This window comes from Acinonyx jubatus, chromosome B2 (genome assembly GCF_027475565.1).
Source record: "Acinonyx jubatus isolate Ajub_Pintada_27869175 chromosome B2, VMU_Ajub_asm_v1.0, whole genome shotgun sequence".
Lineage (NCBI taxonomy): Eukaryota > Metazoa > Chordata > Mammalia > Carnivora > Felidae > Acinonyx > Acinonyx jubatus.
In genome coordinates this window covers 14,758,669-14,785,796 of record NC_069385.1, presented here as the reverse complement: position 1 = coordinate 14,785,796, position 27,128 = coordinate 14,758,669, and the positions used below count along the sequence as shown (strand labels likewise).

At 36.7% G+C, this 27,128-nt stretch overlaps 1 protein-coding gene across 18 annotated transcripts in view; it reads right to left on the bottom strand.

Moving 5' to 3' along the window:
- Positions 1-27,128, bottom strand: part of SYNE1 (spectrin repeat containing nuclear envelope protein 1) — a 474,716-nt gene that overhangs the window by 320,655 nt on the left and 126,933 nt on the right. For 17 of the 18 annotated variants that reach the window (XR_008298258.1, XM_053222078.1, XM_053222079.1 and 14 more), the window contains 6 exons: positions 21,656-21,852; positions 18,998-19,107; positions 13,642-13,692; positions 10,492-10,599; positions 6,899-7,036; positions 5,080-5,244 (listed from right to left, as the gene is read on the bottom strand). Coding sequence is in view for 17 of the 18 variants with exons in the window: in XM_053222078.1 (XP_053078053.1) it covers positions 5,080-5,244; positions 6,899-7,036; positions 10,492-10,599; positions 13,642-13,692; positions 18,998-19,107; positions 21,656-21,852 (769 nt within the window). In the remaining variant the exon portion in view is untranslated. The remainder of the gene's footprint in view (positions 1-5,079; positions 5,245-6,898; positions 7,037-10,491; positions 10,600-13,641; positions 13,693-18,997; positions 19,108-21,655; positions 21,853-27,128) is intronic. The other variant, XM_027056608.2, reaches the window with a different exon arrangement.

Genomic DNA, 27,128 nt, shown 5'->3' with positions numbered 1-27,128 from the left:
AAGGGGTTGAGGTGGGGATGTGCTTGCCTGTTTGACATCATCTTTTCAGTGAAGTTTCACTGACAACCCTCATTAAAATTGCAACACCCCATGGGGCGCCTGGATGGCGCGGTCGGTTAGGCGTCCAACTTCAGCCAGGTCACGATCTCACGGTCCGTGAGTTCAAGCCCCGCGTCAGGCTCTGGGCTGATGGCTCAGAGCCTGGAGCCTGTTTCCAATTCTGTGTCTCCCTCTCTCTCTGCCCCTCCCTCATTCATGCTCTGTCTCTCTCTGTCCCAAAAATAAACGTTGAAAAAAAAAATTGCAACACCCCTAATATTCTCTGTCCTTTTACTTTCTAACTGAAGATAAATTTTACTTATTAGTTATTTATGTTTATTATTTCTTATATGCCTCCCCCCATTAGAAGGCAAGTTATATGAGTGTAGGAATTTTGGTCTGTTTTTCTTCTGGGTGTATCACAAATGCCTAGAACACCACTTTGCACACAGAGAGTGCACAATAAATATTTGTGGAAAGACCGGGAAAGATTAGAAAGGCACAGCAAGAGGAGCAGAAAGAAAATGAGGAAACCAAATGAAGAAAGTGTTTCAAGGATTCAGAAATAACTATGTGAAATCCTTTTAATAGGCGAAGTAGGACGAGGACTGAGAATTGACCATTAAGTGAGGAATAAGGAGAACTCTCATGTACCTGACATGACTAGCATGGCAAGAGAAACCTTGATCCCAATGGGCTCTAGAAAGAATTGGAAAAGACAGTTCTGAAACCAAAATGAGCATGATAACTCTTTCAAAGAGCTTCATTGAAAAAGGAAGGAGGAAAAATGGACAGTAGCTGGAAGCAAGAGTAGGAGGAAGAAAGACAATTTTTATTTTTTAAATTTTATTTATTTTTTAAATAATCTCTAAGAGGAGAGGATTAACAGCATATACTTTATGTCAGTGGGAAAAATCCAGCAGAAAGAGAAAAAAAATTAAAAAGGCAAGAACTAGAGGAATTGTTTACTGGAGAAGAGCAGGGAGGATGGGCTCTCATACACTACACATGTGGAGGGGCTGGTCTTAGATCAGAGCACAGATGGTTCATCCTTAGTAACAGAAGTGAAGACTGGGTATTCAGGCACAGATGCTTGTAGGTGGGTTGATGTGGTCGTGGGAGCTGGCGGAAATTCTTTTTTGATTGCTTCTATTTTCTCAGAGAAATAGGAAGCAGTGTCACCAGCTGAGAGTAAGGATATGGGAGGAGGTGTGGAAGATTTGAAGGAACAAGGTATGGAATACTTGTCCCTGAAATAAAGAGGCAATGGAATCGGGAAATGCCTTTGGAGTGCCAGGCAGCAGTAAGGACCCACTTGGGTTAGTCATCGTGCCTGGGGGTGTGTTTTTCTGCTGAGGCACACTCAGCGGCATGTGCGTGGGCAGGGACTAGGAAGAGAGTTGGCTTCAATCAGGGTTATGTTTTAATCAGGACAACAGGACAAAGGAAACCTGGTCAAGACAATTAGCGTATGTACAAAGGAGTGACCTTTGCGGATTCAGCACTGAATTTAAATAGAGTACAAAAGGAACAGATGCCTTGAAGAGGGTGAGACTCAGTAAAATCAAAGGATTAAAGAGCACGGAGTCCGTGCGTTTTGGAGCCAGGGCAAGTTTGATTGGACAGTGAGATACATGCTTAAAGAAGACATTGAAGGAGTTTCAGTTACTGGTGATGACAAGTTCTAGACTATGCCTTATGCCCATCAGGGGCATAGAGGGAAGGATGGGATCACTGAAAGACAGGAGATCAAGAAACTAAGAGGCCAGGTTTTTGGCAGAATCATCTATGGGTTACTGAAGTTTTTAAGAATTATGGCATGCATTGCCATGCAGGAAATTAAATCTTCAAAAAAGGAGGGGAAGTGACCTATGTAGGATTGATAACCGCAACACGGATGGGTAGTAGGTGGTAGAGTTTGATGGCTATTTTCATAATTCCTTAAGACGAAAAGCCTTACTTTGCCAACGCTCTACTACTAAAAAAATAACTAGTAAGTTTAATTACTCTACATGTATTACATGCAATAGTTTTGCGGGCATAGTTAAGTTTAGAGTTTAAAACAATCTGGACTACCAGCTATGTGACCTTGGGCAAAGCACCTAAACTCAGTCTGCCTGAAGTTTATGCATTGACAAAATGAAGATAATAATAATAGTTGTCTCACATCCTGCATGTCAACTGCTTAGCAAAATAAAGTACTTAAGACAGAAACATAGCTGAATACTCAATTATAGTTAACTATGACTATTTTTGTCATCTTCCTAGATAACTATGCATTAAGGTATCTGGAAAATAGAAAAGCTAGTAAAGGTGTATCTTGCTTTTCGGAATAATATGATCCTACCTACATGTAAGTTAAGTTAAAAAAAAAAACTTCGGTAGAACCATTTATAAAATAACCCCTTTGCAAAAAAAAATTAAAAATTATCTGAATCATGTTTTTAAATACTGATTATGTATTAAGAGACAATCGTCATGTGGTATGTTTTTTTTTTAAAGATGTGAACCATGCAGAAAACCAAAAATTTGAGATCTTGATAGCCTATCTAAGTTTTCATGGCAAAAGCCATAGTTACTTTTGGACTGGGATAAGTAGACAATATTCTCAAACATTCTTGCTTATGTATTAATGAGTCTTATATTGTGCTTTTTTCCATTATTTGTGTAACCCCATCTCAGGATTTCCCCCTATTCTTAATATAGTGGGAACTGCATTTCCAAGCCAGCCCAATATTCCAGCACAAAGTAGTGATACCAAGTTGATGGGCTGATTCTTCTACTGAAGACGACTAGAATTTTAGTTATCTCAACAATGATTCAAACTGCTTACATCATCAAAGCTTATCTTATTTAGGTATCTAATAAATATATCTTAAATAAATGAGAATTGATTTTATAATTAACAACGACATTGTTTTATGACTCTACTATTCTCAGTACCTGTGCCCAGACCTAGTAAAAGTTCCTACCTCAGTAAGCAGATCATTCTGGAGATTTGCCTTGACCTAGTCCTAGCCCTTACTTGCCTCTGCTTGCTTCCTGTTGTCTCTTCATTGCATTCCCTGACCTTCTCTTCAGTCCTTTCTGATTTTTAGTCTCAGATAAGCATCTTCTCCAGCTCTTACCCCTTCCCTTTCCCTACTCCATTTCATTTTGGTATTTATGGTTGTTCGTTACACTCTGGTAAAAAAGGTGGTTCCAGCTGCACAGTTGATGGTTAGCACAGGGTCTCTATCTCTCAAAGGAGCCAGGAGAGTCATGAGGGGCCTCAGTTCATATAATCACTGAGACACACGGACAGCGTGTGTGCATCCAACTTAAAACTCAACGTTCAGCAGGTGTTGCTGCAGCCTAGAGTGTGCAGTGAATTAACATGTCCGCTAAATGTTATCAACTGGTAAATAGCACAGCCAATATGCTTGGACATTTTCTCTGTGGTGGAGCATTTAAATCAGACCTAAGTATATTATGCAAACAACAAACACATGCTGTGTCTCAAACTTCTAGATTGGAGGCACCTTGTACATAAAACTGGCACACAGTAGGCCCTCGGCGTGTACTCATAGCATTAGCACATCTAACCCACAATCCATACCCATTCTACATCTGATTTTAAACCCTAAGGTAACTTCTTTTGTATGAATTAGTCACCTCAGTTACACACTATTTCAACTGTTACATGACACATTAGGTGGCAGTTACAACGAATTGCTAATCTGTTGAAGCGGTATTATTGTGTAACCCTGTCTCAGCATTTCCCCCTATTTTTAATATACTGGGAATCTCAACAAGGACATAGCCCAGGTTTTTCTGCTTCTAAGAAGACTTAACCTGATTCAGTCCCAGAGAAAAATCTTGGGACTTGATCTCTTATCCTCTATCTTCAGAGACAGTATAGACTGGATTTTATGTGTGTGTATCTCCACCGATGGAGCAGACGCCAAAGTCATGCTTACCAGAGAAGCAGATTCTAAGGAGTTCTCTGTGTGTTTTGTGTATGGTGGCAGTGGTGAGAAGGGGGGAGGCTAAGAGATCAACAGCAAAACTTAAAGTATCTGGAGAGACTGATTACAACTGAAGATGGGCCAAGAATAAACGCAGAAAGGACCCTGACCGATTGGCAGGAACACAAAATCTTGTTGCATCCATTTTGTTTGGCGGCCGGATCTGGGGTGAGTGAGTCGAGCCGAGAGGGCCAAGAGCTGAAACTCCATGCCACCTCTGTACCTCTACATTTCTAGTTTCAAAGATAAGGTCCCAGAAGGGCCTGAAACCAAATCTGTCATGAATTTGCCTTACAGTCTAGTTTAGAACATAGAACAGTCTATTTCCTTGAAGCAGTAAAAAAATATTCCTATCTTGGCAGAAAATATACGTGAGCCACAGATTGCCCATATTTGGTCACCTCCCCTTGTCTGGTTTCCACATATACAGTAATCCCTACGATGACAGAAAATGAGGTACACAAACTCAATTGCACGAACACAGGACTGAGTTAATATGATGTTAATGAAAAACAGCATTTTTAGTTAGGTCCCACAAAACCCAAAGAGGAAGATGTTACAATTTATACTAAGCACAACTGACTCTGCAGTACACTAAAAAAGTCGCAAATAAAAGTCATCACACCTAATCCCACCACTTTCTAAAATCCCCACTCTCCCTTGACCCCCTGCCCCCTCATAGCAAAGGACATAAAAACGTGGTAGCTTGGCTTGCCTTCCTTTGAGAACAGAGACAGGAATGAGGTCTAGAACCAACAGCCAACCACATTATTACATAAATGTGTCTGTGGGCTTACCTTTCAAAAAATAACATATAGCAACGGCAATAACAAAGATAACTGCCCAGAAAATTCTTCAGAAAATAAATCTACTGGAACTGTCGTTAGCAAGCAAGGAAGATGGAAGTGCGACATCTCAGAACCTATATGAATGGACACTTGGGAGACCCGCGTCAGTGGAAGGTCTAAACAGCCAAGTCTTCAGACAACACTAGGACTGCTGTGCAGGAAGGTCTCCCCACCAGAACTCTTACCTTGTGTTGCTCGCGTTTCCGTTGTATTGTGTTGGCCGTTTCCTCATGCACCTGCTGAATGGTTATTTCCTCTCTCAGGGCCACCTCCGCTCTGTATAACCAGGCACCTATGGTGCCCAGAGGTGCAGGGAGAGATTTATCAAGCTGTATATGCCAGTCAAAGAGCTGAAATACAAAAGTAGAAAAACAATGTCTCTCAGAGGACAATTCCTTAAATTCCCTCAAATGACTTTTAAAGCCCCCATGAGGATTTAACTTAATCATCTTGTGTTACTTTAATAACTATCAAGTAAGAAAATATCTGTGTTCTGAATGTGGTACTTTAAGAATGAGGAGGAAATTAGAGTTACAAGCAAATTTTAAGGAAACAAAATACACCTTAGACATGGAAGGGTATTATTTGGAGCTTAATTTTCTACCTATAGGAGTAGCACAAAGCCCCCACTGATTTTTCAATTTGGCTTTTGCTGAAAGGGAAAGGACTGGGTTTGCTGACGTGCTCCAGGATGTAGTTGTTATACACTGGGTACACTGTTGTGTATCCTTTAAAATCTCACACAGGGGAACAGGTGCAGAAAAATCAGGGTCATCTAGATATCTCTGGAGGGAAAGGAACATTCAGGATTCTTTCTATGAAACTACAATTCCCTAACCATTTCTTCATTTCTTCCCCTTTATCCAATTCTTTTGGGGGTGGGGGGGTGGGGAGGAGAGTGCAAGAAGAGGAGGGGACAGAGGATCCACAGCAGGCTCTGTGCCGACAGGCTTTCAGCACCAAGCCCAATGTGGTGCTCGATCTCACGAACTATGAGATCATGACCTGAGCCAAAGTCAGACGCTCAGCTGACTGAGCCACCCAGGTGCCCTTCCACTTTATCCAGTCTTAAGCACTGTTTCCTAACTTACTGGAATACCAGATGGGATAGGTTGAGGTGCTTGGGAACTAACCTATTCTCTGGTAGAGTTTGTGGGGAAAAGATTAGATTATAAAAATGAAGTAAATAGAAGTTCAAGACAAATATTCTCAATAGTGATAGAAGTTTCAGTGACCAAGTTTGAAATCTTGGTCTTTAAGTTTGCAAAATATTAACATGAAATTTACTGAGCAGTTTTTCTTCAGGTTCATGAAAGACCAGATTAGAAGATTTGCTTAAATTAAAGCATGTAAAAATAAATGTGCATATACAAAGATTACTAACTATTGATGAAACCTAGCTATAGACTTTAGAGAAGTTATTGAGGCTCCATTCTTGGGAGAGTCACCTTTTCTAAACAACCCAGAATTTAGTTGTGTAAAGTGAGCAGTAACCCAGGTGGTCTTGCAGGATTTCAAGCCATCATCTACTACGTGAAACTACGTGTTTGGGGCGCCTGGGTGGCTCAGTCGGCTGAGCATCCGACTTCGGCTCAGGTCATGATCTCACAGTTCCTGAGTTCGAGCCCCACATCAGGCTCTGTGCTGACAGCTCGGAGCATGGAGCCTGTTTTGGATTCTGTGTCTCCCTCTCTCTCTGCCCCTTCCCCGCTCATGCTCTGTCTCTCTCTCTCTCTGTCAAAAATAAATAAAAATTTTTTTAAAATCTTACAAAAAATAAAAACAGAAAAAAGAAACTACGTGTAGGGCAGACAAAGCAGAAGAGTTGTTCAACCAAGTTCAGTACTTCCACTAACTTAAAGGAAAACTCCCATGGCTAAGTGTTTCCCTCCTCAGCTAGAGGCAGTAGGACCAGATGACATATCACTGTTTAGAAAACATGATGGAAAATGTTCTTGACTAAATTACATAAGCCTTAGTAAAATTAATCACGAGAGAACTTACCCTGGAGGACACTCTATCCCAGGACTGCTTTACCAATGCTTGGTCAAGTGACAATTTACCGTCTCTATGTACTGGTTGTATTAAATGTTCGATCTGTTTCCTTTTTATTTCATATTGAACTCTGAAGTGCTTAAATGACTAGAAGAGGAAAAACAGAAACGACATGGACACGAGTCAAAAACAGCAAAAGCAAAGGAAACCACATTTCCTAAATAACAATCCGTCATATTTGGATAACACTCAATATACGTTGTTGATAATAATGATGACAAGTCGTGATACTGATAGCACTGCCATTCATCAAGCCCTGATGATGAGCCTGGCCCCATGCTAACTGCTCTTTGCACATCATCTCGTCTGGCTTTCTCCATCACCCTACAACATCGACATGCCCTATTATTATTACCATAGGAAGCCCAGAGGTAACTTGGCAAGGGCAAGTAGTGGAGGCAGGAGTAAAACCTAAGATTTCTCATTTCTAGTTAAATAATCTATGTACAAGTCCATGCTCATCAAGAAATCGTATAAAACAGGAATATAAACCTATGTGAATAATCAAAATAGTTGCTTTACTTCAAAGTAAATAACAGTTAAATAATAAACCAAATAACTTAGAGACACAAATTATATACATCAAAGTACTACTAATTTGAAGATATCTAAATTTGTGTTTAAGTAAGGCTATTTAAAGAGTTTTACATAGGGGACCTCATTTATATAATAATATTTTGCTTTAACTTTATGGCATTAAAATATTAATTATCGTGTCATTTCTTTTATCGTGATGTGTATAACATAAATTTGTAATATGTAGATTTAACCATAAGTCAAATGTTAAACTAAAAAAGTAGTGATTTTAATAAAAGTTCTACATTTTACATTAAAATAGCACATCCTGGAATAAAAATTCCACGTCCAAATATGAAGTGAACATGCCACTAAAATGTGTAACTATGTTAAAGAACCTAAGAATGGCCCTACAGAGTCTTGCAGGTAACACATCTGAAAGAATCCGAGTAAACAAACATGTAAGTTCACATGAAGAACACTGGGGGGAGACGGTGAGTAACTATTTTACCACAACTTTTATCTTCCGTTTCCTCCAACTTCACGTAATTTAAAAATACCAAAACATAAAATTGATCTTTAATTTTACTTAACAGAATTTCAATTTTATTCCACAGAATGAAAAAAATGGAAAATACACTGTTATGGTAATTAGAAACAGAAAATGCTGATTATGTAAGAAACACACAGACGAAAATGTCCCCTATATTCAGATTTCACAAGCTCTCTAACCCTTTTTTAAGAAACAGCCCTTCATCTTTGGCCTGAAGGGAGTGTTTCTATTTTGTGCTTTTCTAGTCTTTTGTTTTCCTTTTATAAAATAACATCTGTACAACAGGTAACTTCATAATTTGGAATTGATTTTTTATAATTGATGCCTAAACTAAAACACACACTAGTCTAATAAGTAGATTTACTCTGTTGTTGTATTTCTATTCTCAGTTTACAGGTTTCATCATTTTTTAATGAGACTCATCCAGAAAATTGTATTTTTGAGAAAAAAAAGATTACACTAGCTTTCAAAGCAAAAAATGTACATACATATAAACACATACATATTGCTTTGCTATGTTCAAATGATATAATATTGACGCAATTATCCACCTAAAGTCAGGAAGAATTTATATGTGTTATATACAATCACACACTAATGCCAATGGCTATATCTTTTATCATCTGCCATGTTGAGTCTCATATCATTGCCCCTCTTTATGTAGCAAAACCAACTGAAATATAGACTAGGATATATTATAGTTTGGCCACTAAAATGCGATGCTGTTTTAAATAGGAAAATGTTCATGCTGCATACAGTGAATTACAATTTAGTGGGGAAAACCTGGTGTAAGACTATGTGCCTTAACAGTGAAAATTGGAAGCCAAAATCCAAGTACTAGCAGTATAAGGAGACGGGGTGGGGGTGGGGGGCAGGGGGAAATAGCAGCAGCAACAGCCCTAGACTCGGTTTGAGTGCAACAGTGTCGAACCAGGCAGGTCACAATAGAAACTGATCCCATTAATGGGCTCACTCCAAATATTCATGTTGCCAGCCTTTATTAAATTCGGCTTATTCTATAGTAGCTTTCAATGTGGCGCTGAATTCATTTTTTGGTGGGATTTTTTGTTATGTGACATCTGCCAGATCATGAGTTGTAGAAAAACAACAACTAGATGTTTGTGTTTTGGGTCATCTCTAAGACTCTGAGTTCTAAGCCATGAAGCCTCCTCGGAGCTCTACATACAGGGAGGGTGGACACACACAACCTAGACCTACTAACGCCACCTCCGGGATACACCAAAAGGAAACGAAAACAGGATACTGAAGAGGTATCTGCACTGCCATGTTTATTGCAGTATTATTCACAATAGCCAAGATATGGAAACAACCTGAGTGCCCATTAATGGATGAATGATAAAGGAGATATGAGATATATACATAGAGAGAGAGAGAGAGACAGAGAAAGAGATAGATATAGATATAGACACAGACATAGACATAGGTATAGATATATAGATATAGATAAAGATATAGATAAAGATATAGATAAAGATATAAAGATAGATATATAGATATAGATAAAGATATAGATAAAGATATAGATAAAGATAGATATAGATATAGATATAGGTATAGGTAGAGATAGAGATAGAGATAGAGATAGAGATAGAGATAGAGAGATAGAGATAGAGATATGGGGGGGGAGGGAGGGAGAGAGGGAGAGATGTCTATATTTCTAAATATCATAGAAAGGACATCCTCCTATTTGTGACAACACATTATGCTAAGTGAGATAAGGCAGACAGAAAAAGACAAATAATATACAATATTACCTCCATGTGGTATTTCAAAAAGCCAAACTCATAAAGACAAGTTAAAATGGTGGTTTCCAAGGGATGGGGGGTGAAGGTGGGGGATAGGACAGATACTATTTAAGTACACAAACTTCCGATGAGTAGTAAATAAATCCTAGAGATCTAAAAGCACAGTATAGTGAATATAGACGACAATATTGTATTATAGTCATCAGACTTGCTAAGAGACTGGAATGTAACTATCCCAACCACAAAAAAGAAATACTTACGCAATTGTGATGGAGGTGCTAATTATTTCTACAAGGGCAATCATATTACAATATATAAATGTATTATATTTTTTAAAACTACTTATTTACCCAGAAATACAATTATTATTATTTTTTATTTATTTTCCAGAGAGAGAGAGAAAGAGAGAGAGAGAGACAGAGTGTGAGTGGGGGAGGGGCAGAGAGAGAGGGAGACACAGAATCCAAAGCAGGCTCCAGGCCCTAAACTGTCAGCACAGAGCCTGATGGAGGGCTTGAATCCACGAACTATAAAATCATGACCTGAGCCAAAGTTAGATGCTTAACAGACAATTATTACAATTGCATGCAAAGTTAAGATAACACATATTATTTCTTTAAAGATTTTTTTCTCACTAATATCATTAGAAAGACTGAACATGGATTAAAAAGCTTTTAAGAAACTGAAATCACTTCTTCATACATTACCTGATATTTATCCTGTAAATTTGATTCCGTCATCTGTGCCCTTGTCAAATCTCTTTCAAATTGTTCTATCCAGACTTTTGTTTCCTTCAAAATTAGCCCGTCTTCTCTCTAGAAACCAGCAGACATTACGTTGTCATCAGTGACTGTACATTTATTTAATTGCTGATTAATACCTGGCTGATTCTAAAATGCCCCAAATATTTAGTAAGTTCCAATTGTCTCTGAAAGTTTTTCTCTCTCCTCTCCCTCACTTATTTTGGGAAATAAGAGGCAAAAGTTAAATCTAGAAAAATAGCTTAATTATCTTGCTGAATATTGAAATTATCCACCTCCATTACTTTCTCAAGAAACACTAATTTAATTAAGAGAATGTGCTCAAGAGGAAATGCCCTAAGTACAAAAATACTCAGGAAGAGCAATGGCTGGAGAGGACTGAACACATAGGCCTGGGGGTGCTCTTAATCCAAGGTCATTCACAGCCCAGAAGACTATTCTGGATGAGACTAATTTTGGCTGAATCCAAGGAATGACAGCCACAGTAACATTGTGGACTAGTATTATTTAAAAATGCTATTTAGGATTATAATGTAAGCTTCACGATGTCAGAAAATATTTATTTTGTTCAATATGGTATTACTAGACCATAGGCAACACAGCACCTATAAATATTTACCAAAATATTTGCTGAATAAATGTATCCAGGCTACCACTCACATCTCAAAAATGAAAAAAAAATAGAGATCTTATATAATTTTTCCCACAAGTAATAGCAAGCCATTCTATTATTGATTTAGTGAAAATATCCTAATTTTTCATCAAGACTTCTTATCTGGTAAGAATGCCAAATTAATCAAAAACATATTTAACATGGTTCTTGACACTTACAAATAGCTTCCAACCACAGGAGCTCACTTGGTCACAGCCCTGTGACACAGATGAAACGGCTGATGACAGGTGAAGTGGCAAAGTAGACAGAGTGTTGGCCATGGAGGCAGGTCAACCTGGTTGCGAATTCTGGCTCTGACATGTACCAACTCTGTGACTTTGGACACAATGTTTTTTAAATCCTCTCTAGTGCTGTACCATCATCTGAGTAGATATCACACACTGCTTCCCCAGTTTGGGGGAGAATTCGAGAAAACCTGTGCGGCACACCCAGCACAGAGATTGGCACACGCTGCTGTCGTGACCCACACCTTCTCTCACTTTCCAGTCTTGAAAAGCAATCCTGTCCTGCCTGAAACATTTTGCTCTGAATAATGCCTTCCTCAGAGCTCAGCTCAGACACAACCTCTCTAGAAAGATTTTTCTGACCCAGAAGTCTTGTTGGATCCCTCTTCTGTGCCAGCAGTTCTCACACATCAGCATGCGTGACAATCACCTGGAGGACTTCTGAAAATAGATTGCTGGGCACCACCCTCGGTCTTCCTTGGCTTGGTATGTCTGGGGTGGAGGCTGAGAATCTGTGTTTCTAAGAAATTTCCAGGTGAATCTAATGTTGCTGGTCTAGTGACCACATTTTGAGAATACTTCTCTGATCCTGTAACAACCTGAGCTCAAATATTCACTAGAAAAACACTATTTTTATATCGTCCACTTGTCTCTTCCTTTCCATCCATGGTACAAACCCCTTATTTATCTTATTTTTCTCTAGCCTAACATTGTGTCTAGCCCTCAGTCTCACTCAATATACAATGGTAGAATAAATGATTGGTCATATAGGTCAGTAGAGAAAGAAATGAACAGGAGCCCAAAACTCTAAAGTTTTAGTTCTTCCCAAGATGGCTCTTTTGAATGAACAGATAAACATGACCAAAGCACATGGTTTATTACCAGGTGACTGGTTGACTATCACACCCATAAAAGCACAAATGGCATATTCTTATGAGCTCAGAAGAACAAAATGCTCTTGGTCTACCTCCAAGATACCAGAGGCCAACGTGACCGCTACGAGGGGGATCATCGAAATGACATGGACCTCACTGTGAGCCTCCAATGACCTGTTTCTCACCAACTGAAATTTTTTCACAAAGTCACCTTAGAGAAAGGATTATGTTAACTTCATTAGGGTTCATCTAGTAAATGGCTTTTCTACTGGTGGGCCAGTGTCAAGCAAATTGCAATAAGGTAAGAAGCATGGAGCTATTTACACACTCAACATTCTCCTCTTAAGAGGAAACTGAAATACAAACAATATTTAGATTCCCAGAGCTCATTTAGTCTAGCGGCTTTTCTTCGAGTGGTAACCTTACCAGCATTCAAAGACATGGAGGTCTATTTGTCTAGAGAAGACCACCTAAATTCCAGGCAACATTCCTGCCTGGAACTCATGCCAGCATTCTCATGACTGTTTCTCTTTCCTCCTCTTTCTCTTTCTCTCTTTTTCATGCAAATATACACGCAGGCACTTTTATATGTTCTGCAGTATGTTTAATGTACATCAACTCACGATTCATGGGGCATGAAATAGAAATTACTTTAACATTTGATATACAATTAGTTACTTTTAATTTGTTATTTGAATGTTGGCATCATTATATTTTATTGATAGATCTTTAACCTCAGCCCTAGATGGAATATAAGAAAAATGGAAAACAAATAGGATAACTTAGAATTGGGACAGACCTCACAGTCATTAATCCCACGAGTATTCCTGAGCACTACCATGTGTCATGAACTTTACTAAACTATGTGGCCACATACTGAGCAGAAGAGATGTAATAAACCTCAGGATACAAGCTGAGTACTTACCTTTTTCAAGTAATTATTTCCTACTTAATATTTTAAAATATAAAAATAAATCTTTAGCTTTGTTTTTATTTTGCATGTCACATATAAAGAAGCCAAATGTTGTTATTGTAAATTTTTCCTTTCATTAGTGCTGTTAAGTGTTATTAAGAAGAAATTAATTGATGCCATCTTATAATTAAAGATTAGTGGGAAAGTCCATGGGAGTGGCTCAGGCTACAACTAACATTTCATAACATTTACGTAGGTTATTTGTTCTATTAGAAAGAAAAGGAAATAACAGAATTAATGTATTAAAAGAAACGTGTATATAAAAGCAAATACATGCAAAGGAATGGCTAGCAAGCTATGGAATGTAGGACGTTTGAAAGAGTCACTAATTCAAGATTATTTATATCTTACCTTAAAATTTTGGATAGAATTTGCAAAAGATGGAAAACCTGGAAGTATTTCCTAACAATATGAAAACAAGATAACATATAGAAAAAGAATATAAATCAAGGACAAAAGATTATATAGGAAATAAGAAAAAAAATCAATGGAGAGGCATCTATCCATAAACAAACAGATGATAATTTTATGGGTATAGTTACTTTAAGAGATTGTCATAACTTTTGAAAGCATCAAAATGCTCAAATATAATAAGGCAAGTTAGTATTCTAGTATTTGATGTTTTGTTTTAATTTTTGGCAATGTTTACATTTTATAAATGTTTACTGTTAAAATATTAACGATTTAAATGGTGAACTATACAAAAAAGAGGTATATTAATTCATTTCTCTTCTCTATAAATACACTGAGTGCTAATTATTCAAGGAAGACCTTTAGAGAAAAAGTTTATCAGTTTTATTGGTTGGAGTAAGAAAGGCATAGCAATGTCTACTTCCATTAAGAAAATTAAATTTAAAATTGATCTATATGTCTGTTTTTGTGCCAGTACCATACTGTCTTGATGATTACAGCTTTGTAGTAGAGGCTAAAGTCTGGTATTTTGATGTCTCCCGCTTTGGTTTTCTTCTTCAATATTACTTTGGCTATTCAGGGTCTTTGTGGTCCCACACAAATTTTAGGATTGCTTGTTCTAGCTTCGAGAAGAATGCTAGTGCAATTTTGATTGGGATTGCATTGAATGTGTAGATTGCTATGGGTAGTATTGACATTTTAACAATATTTATTCTTCCAATCTATGAGCATGGAATGTTTTTCCATTTCTTTGTATCTTCTTCAATTTCCTTCATAAGCTTTCTATAGTTTTCAGCATACAGATCTTTTCCATCTTTGGTTAGGTTTATTCCTAGATATCTTATGATTCTTGGTGCGATTGTGAATGGAATAGAATAGAGACTCCAGAACTGGACCCACAAATGTATGGCCAACTAATCTTTGACAAAGCAGGAAAGAATATCCAATGGATGAAAGACAGTCTCTTTAACAAATGGTGCTGGGAGAACTGGAAAGCAACATGCAGAAGAATGAAACTAGACCACTGTCTTATACCATTCACAAAAATAAATTCAAAATGGATGAAAGACCTGAATGTGAGACAGGAACCCATCAAAACCCTAGAAGAGAAAGCAGGAGAAAACCTCTCTGACCTCAGCCACAGCAATTTCTTACTAAACACATTTCCAAAGGCAAGGGAATTAAAAGCAAAAATGAACTATTAAGACCTCATCAAGATAAAAAGCTTCTATACTGCAAAGGAAACAATCAACAAAACTAAAAGGCAACCGATGGAATGGGAAAAGATATTTCCAAATGACATATCAGATAAAGGGCTAGTATCCAAAATCTATAAAGAACTCACCAAACTCCACACCTGAAAAACAAATAATCCAGTGAAGATATGGGCAGAAGACGTGAATAGATACTTTTCCAAAGAAGACATACAGATGGCCAACAGGCACATGAAAAGATGCTCAACGTCATTCCTCATCAGGGAAACACAAATCAAAACCACACTGATACACCATCTCATGTCGGTCATAGTGGCCAAAATGAACAAATCAGGAGACTATAGATGCTGGAGAGGATGTGGAGAAACAGGAACCCTCTTGCACTGTTGGCAGGAATGCAAACTGGTGCAGCTGCTCTGGAAACAGTGTGGAGGTTCCTCAAAAAATTAAAAATAGATCTACCCTATGACCCAGCAATAGCACTGCTAGGAACTTACCCAAAGGATACAGGACTGCTGATGCATAGGGGCACTTGTACCCCAATGTTTATAGCAGCACTTTCAACAACAGCCAAATTATGGAAAGAGCCCAAATGTCCATCAACTGATGAATGGATAAAGAAGATGTGGTTTATATATACAATGGAATACTACTTGGCAATGAGAAAGAATGAAATCTGACCATTTGTAGCAACGTGGATGGAACTGGAAAGTGTTATGCTAAGTGAAATAAGTCAGGCAGAGAAAGACAGATACCATATGTTTTCACTCCTATGTGGACCCTGAGAAACTTAACAGAAGACCCGGGGGAGGGGAAGGGGGGAAAAAAGTTACAGAGAGGTAAGGAGGCAAACCATAAGAGACTCTTAAATACTGAAAACAAACTGAGGGTTGATGGGGGATGGGGGAGAGGGGAAAGTGGGTGATGGGCATTGAGGAGGGCACCTGTTGGGATGAGCACTGGGTGTTGTATGGAAACCAATTTGACAATAAATTATACATAAAAAATAAAATAAAATAAAATAGATCTATAAAGTATACACTTTAAATAAACTCATGAAAAAGATACAGCAATCAAATATACCAAAAAATGGAAGCCTGGAGACACACTGATGCCAAGCTTTTTTTTTTTCAATTAAACATTTTTTTTAAATGTATCTATTTTTGAGACAGAGAGACAGAGCATGAGTGGAGGAGAGCCATAAAGTGAGGAGACACAGAATCTGAAGCAGGCTTCCGGCTCTGAGCTGTCAGCACAGAGCCCGATGAAGGGCTTGCACCCATGAACTGTGAGATCATGACCTGAGCCGATGTCAAGCTTTTTAAAAGAGAATTAAAAGAGGACTGTCTGGGTGGCTCAGTTGGTTATCATCTAACTCTTGATTTCAGCTCAGGTCATGATCTCACGGTTCAGTTCGTGGGATCGAGCCCTGTGTTGGGCTTCCTGCTGGCAGCAGGAAGCTGGCTTGTGCCTGAATTCACTTTCTCCCTCTCTCTCTGTCTGCCCCTCCCCTGCTCATGCTCTCTCTCTCAAAATAAATAAATAAACTTAAAAAATAAAACAAAATAAAAGTGAATTAAAAGAACTATTTCCCAAGACTTCGTTAGACAAATACCAAGTATTTTGAGGTAATGGCATCAATAGCTGTAATGTGTAGAGTCTATAAAATAATTAAATATAAATAAAATTAAAACATTTGTACTAGATAGAATTAGGTGGCCATTTAGCTGCATTGAGCAAAGAGAAGCCCTACATCATGAAAAACATAAAATTCTTTTTTTCTTTTTGAAAATCTTCATTTTTAGATTTCCCATTACAAATGCCACATTAAAAAAGGAGCAAAGTTTAGGATATATTTTCCTCAAAATTAATTTTTGAAATAACCCTGAAGCATCATATGCATTCTCTTTTTAGGAAGGGATAGAGAAAACTTGAAAAGAACAATCAGAACTTATTTTCCAGACAATGAAATTAATCTCTTAATAATAAAGCCTCTTGAGTAAAGCATATTAACAGGCTTATGTCAGGAATGTGTGTCTTTCAAATCTTGAAGCGTTTTGGCATTAAATTCTTGCTCATGAGCATTAACAAAAGCACATCCTTTTGTTTCTCCAACGCTGCCAGTCACAGAGTTTACTCATCTGGAGCGATGATTAATGTCACAGAAATTAAAACAGTACAGACTCAGAAACCTGATCAGAAATAAATCCAATTGGGTAATACAAAAACTTTTGATATGAAAATCAGATGAAAAGCTGATTTTCTCATTGCTGTAGGGGGTTAAGTCTAATATGCTTTTTGATAGAGCAACAACCACACTCGATTATACTCTCAAAACCCAGAAAGCCCCAAATGACTCCAAAGCACATGCGTCAGTCCATGCTAGGATTTGTGTAGAAAGTCGGCTTTTGCCTCCCGTGGGTCTTCTTAGGAACATTTACTTTGCTAACTACAGATAAGTTACTCTAGTGGTCAACATGTGTGCCTGAATCCTGTCAAAGAACAAAACGGGTTTCCTGAAATGATAAGCTTTTAAAAACCTAACATAGTTATATCAAAAGCCAGATTAATTTCAACCAAGCAACCTAGGAAATGCCAGTTACCATTGTTCTGCTTAATTTTTTATGAAGTCACAGATCTCTATTAGTGTAATACCTTCTCCTGGTTGAACACTTTGGGTTATGAGCCCTTGGCCTTTGCCACCTTAGACTTGTTTCTATTTAGAAAACGTATTAAATGTTTTTCTGGTTTCTCTTCAGGATAATCTCAAACTGCTTTGAAAACTCTTGTTGAGACCTGAGCAGTGAAATCAGACAGGTAGCTTTTTCACACATCTTGAAAATTCCACTTATTTCTCTCCCTGTTGTCATTTTATCTTACATTTAATTTCAAATTCAGTAGTAAATCTACCTCACTATAATTAAAAAAATGATAATAAAAAAATGAGAAGAATGGTAATATTGATTATTAAAGTCTGGGAAAACAGGCATGCTGGTGTGCTGGCTGAAGTGCAAAATGGGACAAAGTTTCCACAGGAAAATTTGACAAAATCATTTCAAAAAGCAGTAAAAACCTACATTGCCTTTAGCTTAGAAATTCCACTTTTAAGAAAGAATCATAAAGCAATGTTTTATTACAAAATTGTTCATAAACATATTTTTTATAATGGCAAAACTCAGAAATTTTCAACAATGAAGATTAGATAAATTATTGTACATCTAGATGATGTCCTGGAGAGAATGGCATAAGAAGAAATTTTTTTATAATGTTGACAGAAAAAGAAAATGATAAAATTGTATGTATACTCTAATTGCTATTTTTGTTAAAATATTCTATGTATCTACATACATATAAAAAATGTTGGTAACTGACACCACATATTAATTTTTTTCTCTAGGACAGGGTCTCTCTAGAAGATCAAGTACAAATAATTTTCTTTTTCGTTTATTCACTTTTTTTCTTTTTTATGACAATGAACATAAGTCATTTGAGCAGTATAAAAAATATAAATGTTATTCAAAGTATTGAGAGCTTGAAAAAATCTAATCACAGTGAATAATTAGAACTTTTACAAGTTTGCCTTACTTCCATATGTTTGTTGTGACTAGTGACTTATATAATAAATCTAAAAGTCAAAATTAGATTTTCTCAGATTGAACAGAATATGGGGACTCAAGTTCTAGAAGCACAAATGACATAGATATAAAATTGCTTCATCCTCAGATTACTAAATGAATTTCCCAACATGGCTATCTTTCCTCAATTTTAAGTCATCAGTGTTACACGTCTAAGCATTTATCATTGATGCTCTCTGACATATCCAACATACCCACCAGCAAAATCTTTCCCAGTAACCTCTTCCCCAATTGCTGATATCTATTCTTTACTCAGTTCCTCTCCTTTTGAAATGCATTCCAAAATAAAATAATAAAATAAAATAAAATAACGTAACATAACACAAAATAAAATAAAATAAAATAAAAAAATGCATTTAAATTTAATTTTTAGAAAGCAGCATGCTTAAACATCTGGGTCACTATCACTGAGTGTGCTATCAGTGCTCAAAGAAGAAAAGTACTTACATCATTCTCTTGCCCATCAGTGCCTGTGTTGTGGATGTCAGGGTAATGCTTCAGAAACTGGGCTACATAGGTCATAATAGACTTCTCATCTGGTTTATCCACATCAACATCTGGAACAACCAAAACCAAATGTGGATAGATTAATTAGCATTATTTATAGTGCTAATCTAACGATATTGAAATCTAGCTAATATGCCAAAAGAGAGTGCCCTCAGTGCAGAAGAAAAATAGAATTAATATTTCAAGATGGTGAGGGAGGGGAAACCAATTTAGTTTGGATGATACATGATGGGAATATTATGACTCAGAAACATGACACATTTTAACTAAGAAATTTTAGGAAAGTAATTCATATTTAATTTAAATAATCTCAACATTAATTCATCAGAAATCTGAGATCCTATATGATTATTCAGATGTCCTGTGTCATTAATAAAATATAAATAATATGTAAATTTCAGAACAGGGGCAAGTGGGGAGTAAAAAGCACTTACAGGTAAATGATGTGACTATAGAGCCTGTATACTGTATCTGGCCAAATATAGATAAGCTCTGTCTTGCCCCCACAAGTTTTATTTTAGAAAAGAGGGAGATGCCTTATGTTCAGTTCCTTGGATAGCCTCTCCCTTATGCTTGATTCTCTCTAAATTACTATACTTTGAATAGTCAAGTACTCTGAGGGAAACACAGAGCCTGAAAAGATATTTTTAAGTGTAATAAAACCAGTAAAAATCAAGCAAAGGTATTTATACAAATTTAATCAGTAGCTTAGACTGGGGGTAAGACTGTATACATTAAAGTGTTGAATGTTTTCAATCATCTTTTAACTATCTCTTTTAAAGGCAATGAGAAGGTGATTACATTTGGAGATTACAAATACCCACAAAGCAAAAAATATAACCAAACAAAAGCCATGAAAACCAAAATATAAACTGCCCTAATATTTTGTAATGTTTCTTGTGATGGGAGATAGAATTTCTAGGGACTATCAGTGCCAGTTTAAAAAGTGCTGCAACTCCAAAGGCTTCAAAGGAAACAGTGATAATGTATTCTGGAATGTGCTGAAGGACTCCAAGGTGATTGCACAAACAACAAGATCACTGATGTGGAAGACACATGTGAAAAATGAGAAGAACTTTCATGAGATGTAAAAGTGAAAAAAAAAAACATTTACCACATGATTTAATACAATAAGTGCATTTAAGTATACATGAAACGAAATCATAAAATAATTGTTATAATAGAGTTTGGTCTATTTCATCTGTATTCCTAAAAGTTTATACATTCAAGTGGGCTAAATGACTTTTTTTAAATGTCTTTTCAAAAATTAATTAATTTTTATACTTTTAATTTTTTCAATTAAAAAAGTTTAAGCTCAATAACTTTTTGAGGGGGTAGTTTGCATTAGGAAAACAAAAGATCACCTTCTATCTGAGCTAGCTCTGCATCTGGGCAACTTCAGTTTCTATCATCAAAGAAAAAACATTAAGCTTCTCTGGTCGAGTGGGTATGAAAAAAACCATTTATACCTTCCTCCTGGCCTACTCTGGGAAAAATTGAGGGCTCAATGTATGTGGCTTTCTCCTTGAGCTGAACAGTATATTGGATACTACTGGTTTGTATGTGTGTGTGTGTCTGTGTGTGTGTGTGTGTGTGTGTGTGTGGTGCAGAAACAAGGTGGAAAGCTGTTGGCTATCCTAGTAAATGTGGGGGGCCCCCTGCGGGTTCCCAAAGTGGCAAGGGATCTCCACGTTGCTTTCATCTCACGGGAAGTCAAACAGGGCTTTGTAGGTATCTATAACCTTGCAGGCACAAGTGTCCCACTTAGACCCTGTTTTAGAGGTAGTCATGCTTACTCTGAAATCTCATCTTTAAAAATAACTTGCTTTCATTGTATTGACTTTTCTGCATCATTAACAGAAATATTCATAACTGCCAACCGAAATAAGAAATTGTCTGCAGCATTTGGAAAATTCACTTTTACCCCGTTTATTTCAATATGACAAACAATATATACAGTTTACTAAAGTTTATTAAAGTCATCAAAATTGTCTCTTGAAGGCTTGAAGGAGTTTAATACATTCCCATAAGGTCTTAAAATTCACAAAATTACCAAAAAATTCACAAAATTAGCAAAAAGGTGCCAGATAATTCTAATGAAAAATAGCAGTTGACCATTGGTGTGGTTTTCCCCATTGATACCAGAACACTGGATGATTATCAACATTTCCAAGTTTCTAAGGCTGACATTTTAAAGATATGATATTAGGTTATTAATTTCTTATGTCTTCCAGATTCTTTGTTATATAAGTACAGTAATTCTTTTATCCTGGATTCTCTTCTTCCCCCTAATGTCCACACACTTCTAAAGCTTTCATTCTACCCTTTACTATATTGAGTAGGTGCACGTCACCTGGCTCACACCAGCAATGTCAAAGTGCTGTTTGGAGCAGCAGAGCTGTTATTTTGCTCCCATATATCATGGCAAATATTTTCCCAAAAGAAAATTAGTGCAGGAAGGTACTATTTCTTACTGCTTTTCTAAAAATTTCTGGCCTCTACTAAGGTCTCAGAAATCATCTGGAATTTCTGCCGTTAAGAAACAGAAACCTACCGAGTTGATGTGTGTACACAAGAACCAGCAATTATTCAACTTGCCTTCAGGATCCAGTAGTCTTGGAATTCCTAGTTCTGATTCAGCAATAGTGAAAGCCTCCTCCAGGTTTTCCCGGTTAGATCTGCCTTTCACTTTCTCCAAGTCCACTAGTTCTGGTCGAATGGCATGGATGACCGAATGAAAGGCAACTCCACTTCTCCAACTCCGCCCGAAGTCCTTTACGTCTATTCCCGTCTGCCTTAATGTGATAAAACATAAAATAAAATAAAATAAAATAAAATAAAATAAAATAAAATAAAATAAAATAATGCCACACTCTGAATCTGAATAGGTAATATGCACTTTCCTCAAGGACTAATGCAAAATCTAATCCTCACCAATGACTGATGTGCAGTTAGCTATATCAGCCGCTTGAAAAAAATGAGGCAAAACAAAATTGTTAGAGGGTAACAAGATGGCAAGAGTCTTCTATATTAGATTTTTCAGTAATTGTGATATCCAATTTAAAGCACACTTTTTAAAGGAAACTAATTCAGAGAAAACATGTCTGGTAAAATAAAAAAGAGAAAATTATGAAACACCAAAATTGATAGTAATTTATCATTGTATATTTTTGAAGTACCTAGCACAATTCTTTTTTTTTTTTACTAATTTTTTAAGTGTTTATTTATTTTGAGAGAGAGACAGTGTGAGCCAGGGAGGAGCTGAGAGAGAGAGGCGGAGACACAGAATCCAAAACAGGCTCCAGGCTCTGAGCTGTCAGCACAGAGCCCAATGTGGGGCTCAAACTCACGAACCATGATACCATGACCTGAGCCAAAGTCGGATGCTTAACCAACTGAGCCACCCAGGCACCCCATATCTAGCACAATTCTAATGACAGTGATAAATATCAATGTGTTGTGCATGCACAGGTATTAACATACCAAGATAATATGGCTGAATTGTATGCAATTCATTAGAATGAACAAATGCAAATGGATGTGATCCTATCTGTAAATCAATCACACAGGAGCCTATACTCCACATGAGTCCAGACAAGTTTCCATCTACACATTGTCAAATTATTTGAACAAACTGTTTGTTTGTTCGGTTGGTTGTTTCTTGGGGGGGAGAGAGAGAGCAGGGAGGGGCAGAGAGAGAGGGAGACAGAGGATCCAAAACTAGCTCTGGGCTGTCAACACAGAGCCAGATGTGGGGCTTGATCTCACAAACCATGAGATCAAGACCTGAATTGAAGTCGGTCGCTTAACCTACTGAGCCACCCAGGCATTCCTGATCAAATTGTTTTGTAAACTCTGTTTTTGGAATTGTCTTGAGGACAATGCCCTGGTAGCAAATCTTTGTTCTTTTGTGGTGGATATGATTAATTTGAAGCCAATTGTGATAATTAAGAATCATTCCAGTTGGTAGTAATATTTTGTTGTTGAAAATAAAAGTGATAAATCACAATGAATTTTGTTTTTCTATCTGTAACTTGTCAACTATATACAAAGGCAGCTCCAAAAAGGAAGCTGCAAAGATGTCTTTAAGCAACATCCCTTGGTTAAGTCTAGAGCCTTTAAAGGTGACCAATTAATTAGGTGACATTCAATGGATAAATATCCTGGCAGTCTCTTTTTAAAACATTAGTCTCATTACAGCTGTTTCTAAATGAAGCAGAGGTAACATCTTTTTTTTTTTTTTTTTTTTACTATAGTCTCAAAATTTCCATGAGCTGTCAGATATATTTGACTGGTAACACTGACTAATATACCAAGTTGATAAATGCCCTTAATTTTTTTTTAACATTTATTTATTATTGAGAGATGGAGAGAGACAGAGCATGAGTATGCGAGGGGCAGAGAGAGGTGGAGACACAGAATCTGAAGCAGGCTCCAGGCTCAGAGCTCTCAGCACAGAGCCCAACGTGGGGCTCGAACTCACAAACCGTGAGACCATGACCTGAGCTGAAGTTGGATGCCCAACCGACTGAGCCACCCAGGTGCCCCGATAAATGCCCTTAAGTTTTATCTCTGCAAACTAAAAAGTCATTTTAAACCCTGTATTACCAATGTACATTCAGCTTGCATAAAATACACTTTCATAAAAATAAATACTTTATATACGATTGATACATTGATTAATACAACAAGGTAATAAATGCTCTTAAATTTTATCTCTGCCAACTTAAGTTTCACTTGAAATCCTGTTTTACCAATGTACATTTCGTCTGTGTACAACATGCTAAAAATAGCATCACTGGATCTCATCACTGACTTCATAAATGTGTATTTTCAAAACAATTTTGTAAGATTTCAGTAGTTATAAAGTAACCTTGCATCTTCTCTTAGTTCTTTCAGACTTTCCATCTCTGGTAGTATGCATATAATATTTTCAGCCAATGTCTGGCACACGGGCAGATCCCCACCCAAGTGGGACAGCGTGTTCTTGTTAGCTCTTTTTTTGTACATTTGCCTCCGGCTTCATCTTATTTTTCCATCTACATTTTCTTTTTTCACATTTTCTCATTTAAAGATGTTTTTGGGGGCACCTGGGTGGCTCAGTCAGTTAAGCATCCAACTTCAGCTCAGGTCATGATCTCACGGTTTGTGAGTTCGAGACCCATGAGTTCGAGTCTCTGTGACAGTTCAGATCCTGGAGCCTGCTTCAGATTCTGTGTGTCCCTCTCTCTCTGCCCCTCCCTTGCTCATGCTCTGTCTCTATCTCTCAGGAATAAATAAATAGTTTTAAAAAATTAAAGAATAATAACAAAAAGATGTTTTTGTTTTCACAGCCACCTCAAATTATTTCTTAACAAAACAAGGTGGTGTAAGTAATAATTAGCTAACAAATATCCATCACGTATTAGATATTTTCTGATTTTCTTCAACCTGTTTATTGTTTTAGGTATTTTCAAAAAGAAATGTATAAAATATTTCCCTAAATATTACTACATTGGAATAATTTTAGAAGTTTCAGTACATTTTATTTTTCTATAATGTGTTGAACACATACACCCTCCCCCCCAACACGCACACCTATAATGTGTTGTATTACATCAAAACAGTAGATGATATTTCTAAAAAGTTTTAAGTTTGAGTCCAAACCTTTCATTTAAGAATCTCAAATACAAAATCTAGGAAAACTTAGGTATGTCAGTTACAGAAGTGATACAAACTTAGACTTGGACACATCACTTAAAGAAATGATGAAGTATATCCGGTTTATAGGCATTTCTGACTTCTAATATGTAATTTACCTCAAGTCATTTTCAATGGATCTGGATGTACCTATCTTCATTTGTTTCATTATCTCACTAAGTTTTGTCTTAAAATACCATTGTTCTTCCTAGACCCTCAAAATAAGGTATGCAAATATCAGATATGCTATAGTTTAATGCTTTCATGTCTGAGAGAGTATACAGGATAGTACATTGGTTAAAAAAAAAAGAGAGAGAGAGAGAGAGCGCGCGAGAGAGAAGGATGGATTATGTTGCCTTACTAAAAGGGCTTTTTTTATTTGTTTCTCACATAGTTTAAAATTTTATATGAAAACAATGAATACAGTTTTGACAATGTCTGGTGTTTACTGGATGTTTTGCCCTTTCTTATCATCTACACTCTTCTAAGACTGATAAACATTCAGACCACAGAGTCTCACAGATTATCATTTAAAAAACATGTCATATACTGAAAGGGGTATAGATTCTAAAGTCTTTTACCCATATCTGGTAAAAAAAAAAATTACTTGAAAAATACATCAGGATAGTGTAAAAAAATAGCTTTTAGAAAAATTATCAACAATTTGGTAGGCATAATGGAATCATGGGTTCATCACAAAATTTTTATGTTAGACAAGTCATCTCCCCAAATCTCTACACTTAATGCAGCTGTAAAATAAATGGATCTCACTGATACGTTGATGGGTGGGAAACCCTGGGATCCACAAATCTGAACATTTATACAGATAAGGAAAATACCACTTCCACTGATGTTACAAATATACAAGTTGCAGGAATGACTTTTAGTTATTATTAGATCCCCGCACATCTCTGGAAGCTAAAACACCATATGTAGAACAAAACCAATGCAGAAAAACTCCAACAGCATTCAATTTCAGTTTACTTCAAACAACTATAATATTAAGAGAAACCAATTTATTTTTGATTAGTTTAATGTTGTGGGAAGCAATGGGCAAGAGAATATCACATTGACATTATTACAAAGTTTTATTGCAATAGCATCATGACAAGTGTCCTAGCATGTGGTCACTTGTCTCTTCCTACCCAGCACATGTCTTCTCTCTGCCCAATTAGCTGCAGAAGAGATCAGTAATTGCCACTGTAAATGAAATGCAAACAATATACCAGCACTGTGGGCAGGTTTTTAAAATTCCATTTCTACTACAGATTCTAAAAAGCCACAAAGCTTTGCTTTCAAAAAAATTTTTGAGTACAAGTTGAATCATAAAAATATATCCCAAATTAGACAACCACCAACACACTTTAAAAGTGAAACCAAACTGTGTAAAATAGTAACACTAATTACATCTTCTCTATATTTAATTTTTATTTTTGCTCTTCAACCGCTTTAAAAATAGAACTCCCTATGCTTAGTGCTTCAATATTTTATAATGATAAGTGCTTGTTTAAAACTATTTTTCAGAAGTAGGGAATAAGATTCAGATTAGAATTAGGCACACAAAAAACAAAACAGAAAGAGAGTTAATTTGACATGTCATTTAGGAAAATCATACAAAAGCAGAACTTCTTTGTGAAGAAATCTTATCACTGACCACATCAGACCACAAAACTTTGGTCTGCTCAATTGAAAATGCTATTGAAATTGCTATGAAGAGATACTCCTTGAAAGTACTAATATTCTGTGCAGCATTATCACATGAATGTACACATATAAATTTATTATGCCCTGAAGCAAATCCACAGTCAATAAGCTGAAGTTGACAAAGGAATCTATATTCGACATAAAAGATGAGACCCACGGAAAAAAATTTAAAGATAAAATTGCTAGAAAGTTTTGGAAAACAACAACGAATACAATTACTTCAGAATGTGGACCTGAGTTCACATTATTATCAAATAGAACCTAACAGTCTTATGAAGAAATGATCACATTTAAACCTCTACTGTATTTGCGTAAAGATTATTTAATAAAAGCAGGACATCCAGGGGCAACTGGGTGGCTCAGTCGATTAAGCATCTGAGTCTTGGTTTCGGAAAGGTCATGCATGATCTCATGGTTTGAGCCCCATATCGGGCTCTGGGCTGACAGCACAGGGTCTGCTTGGGACTCTTTCTCTCTCTCTGCCCTCTCCACTTGCTCTCATGCTCTCTCTCTCAAAAGTAATAGACATAAAAAAAAAAACAGTCCAAACAATGACCTAAATAGATTAGCCCTCACATTATCAAAGTGTAGTTGTTAAAAAACAATTAATTGGGCTCAATCACATGAATAATGAAGGAATTCGTTTGATGACAGTACTTTCCTAGAGTATTAGTGATGGTTTCTGTTG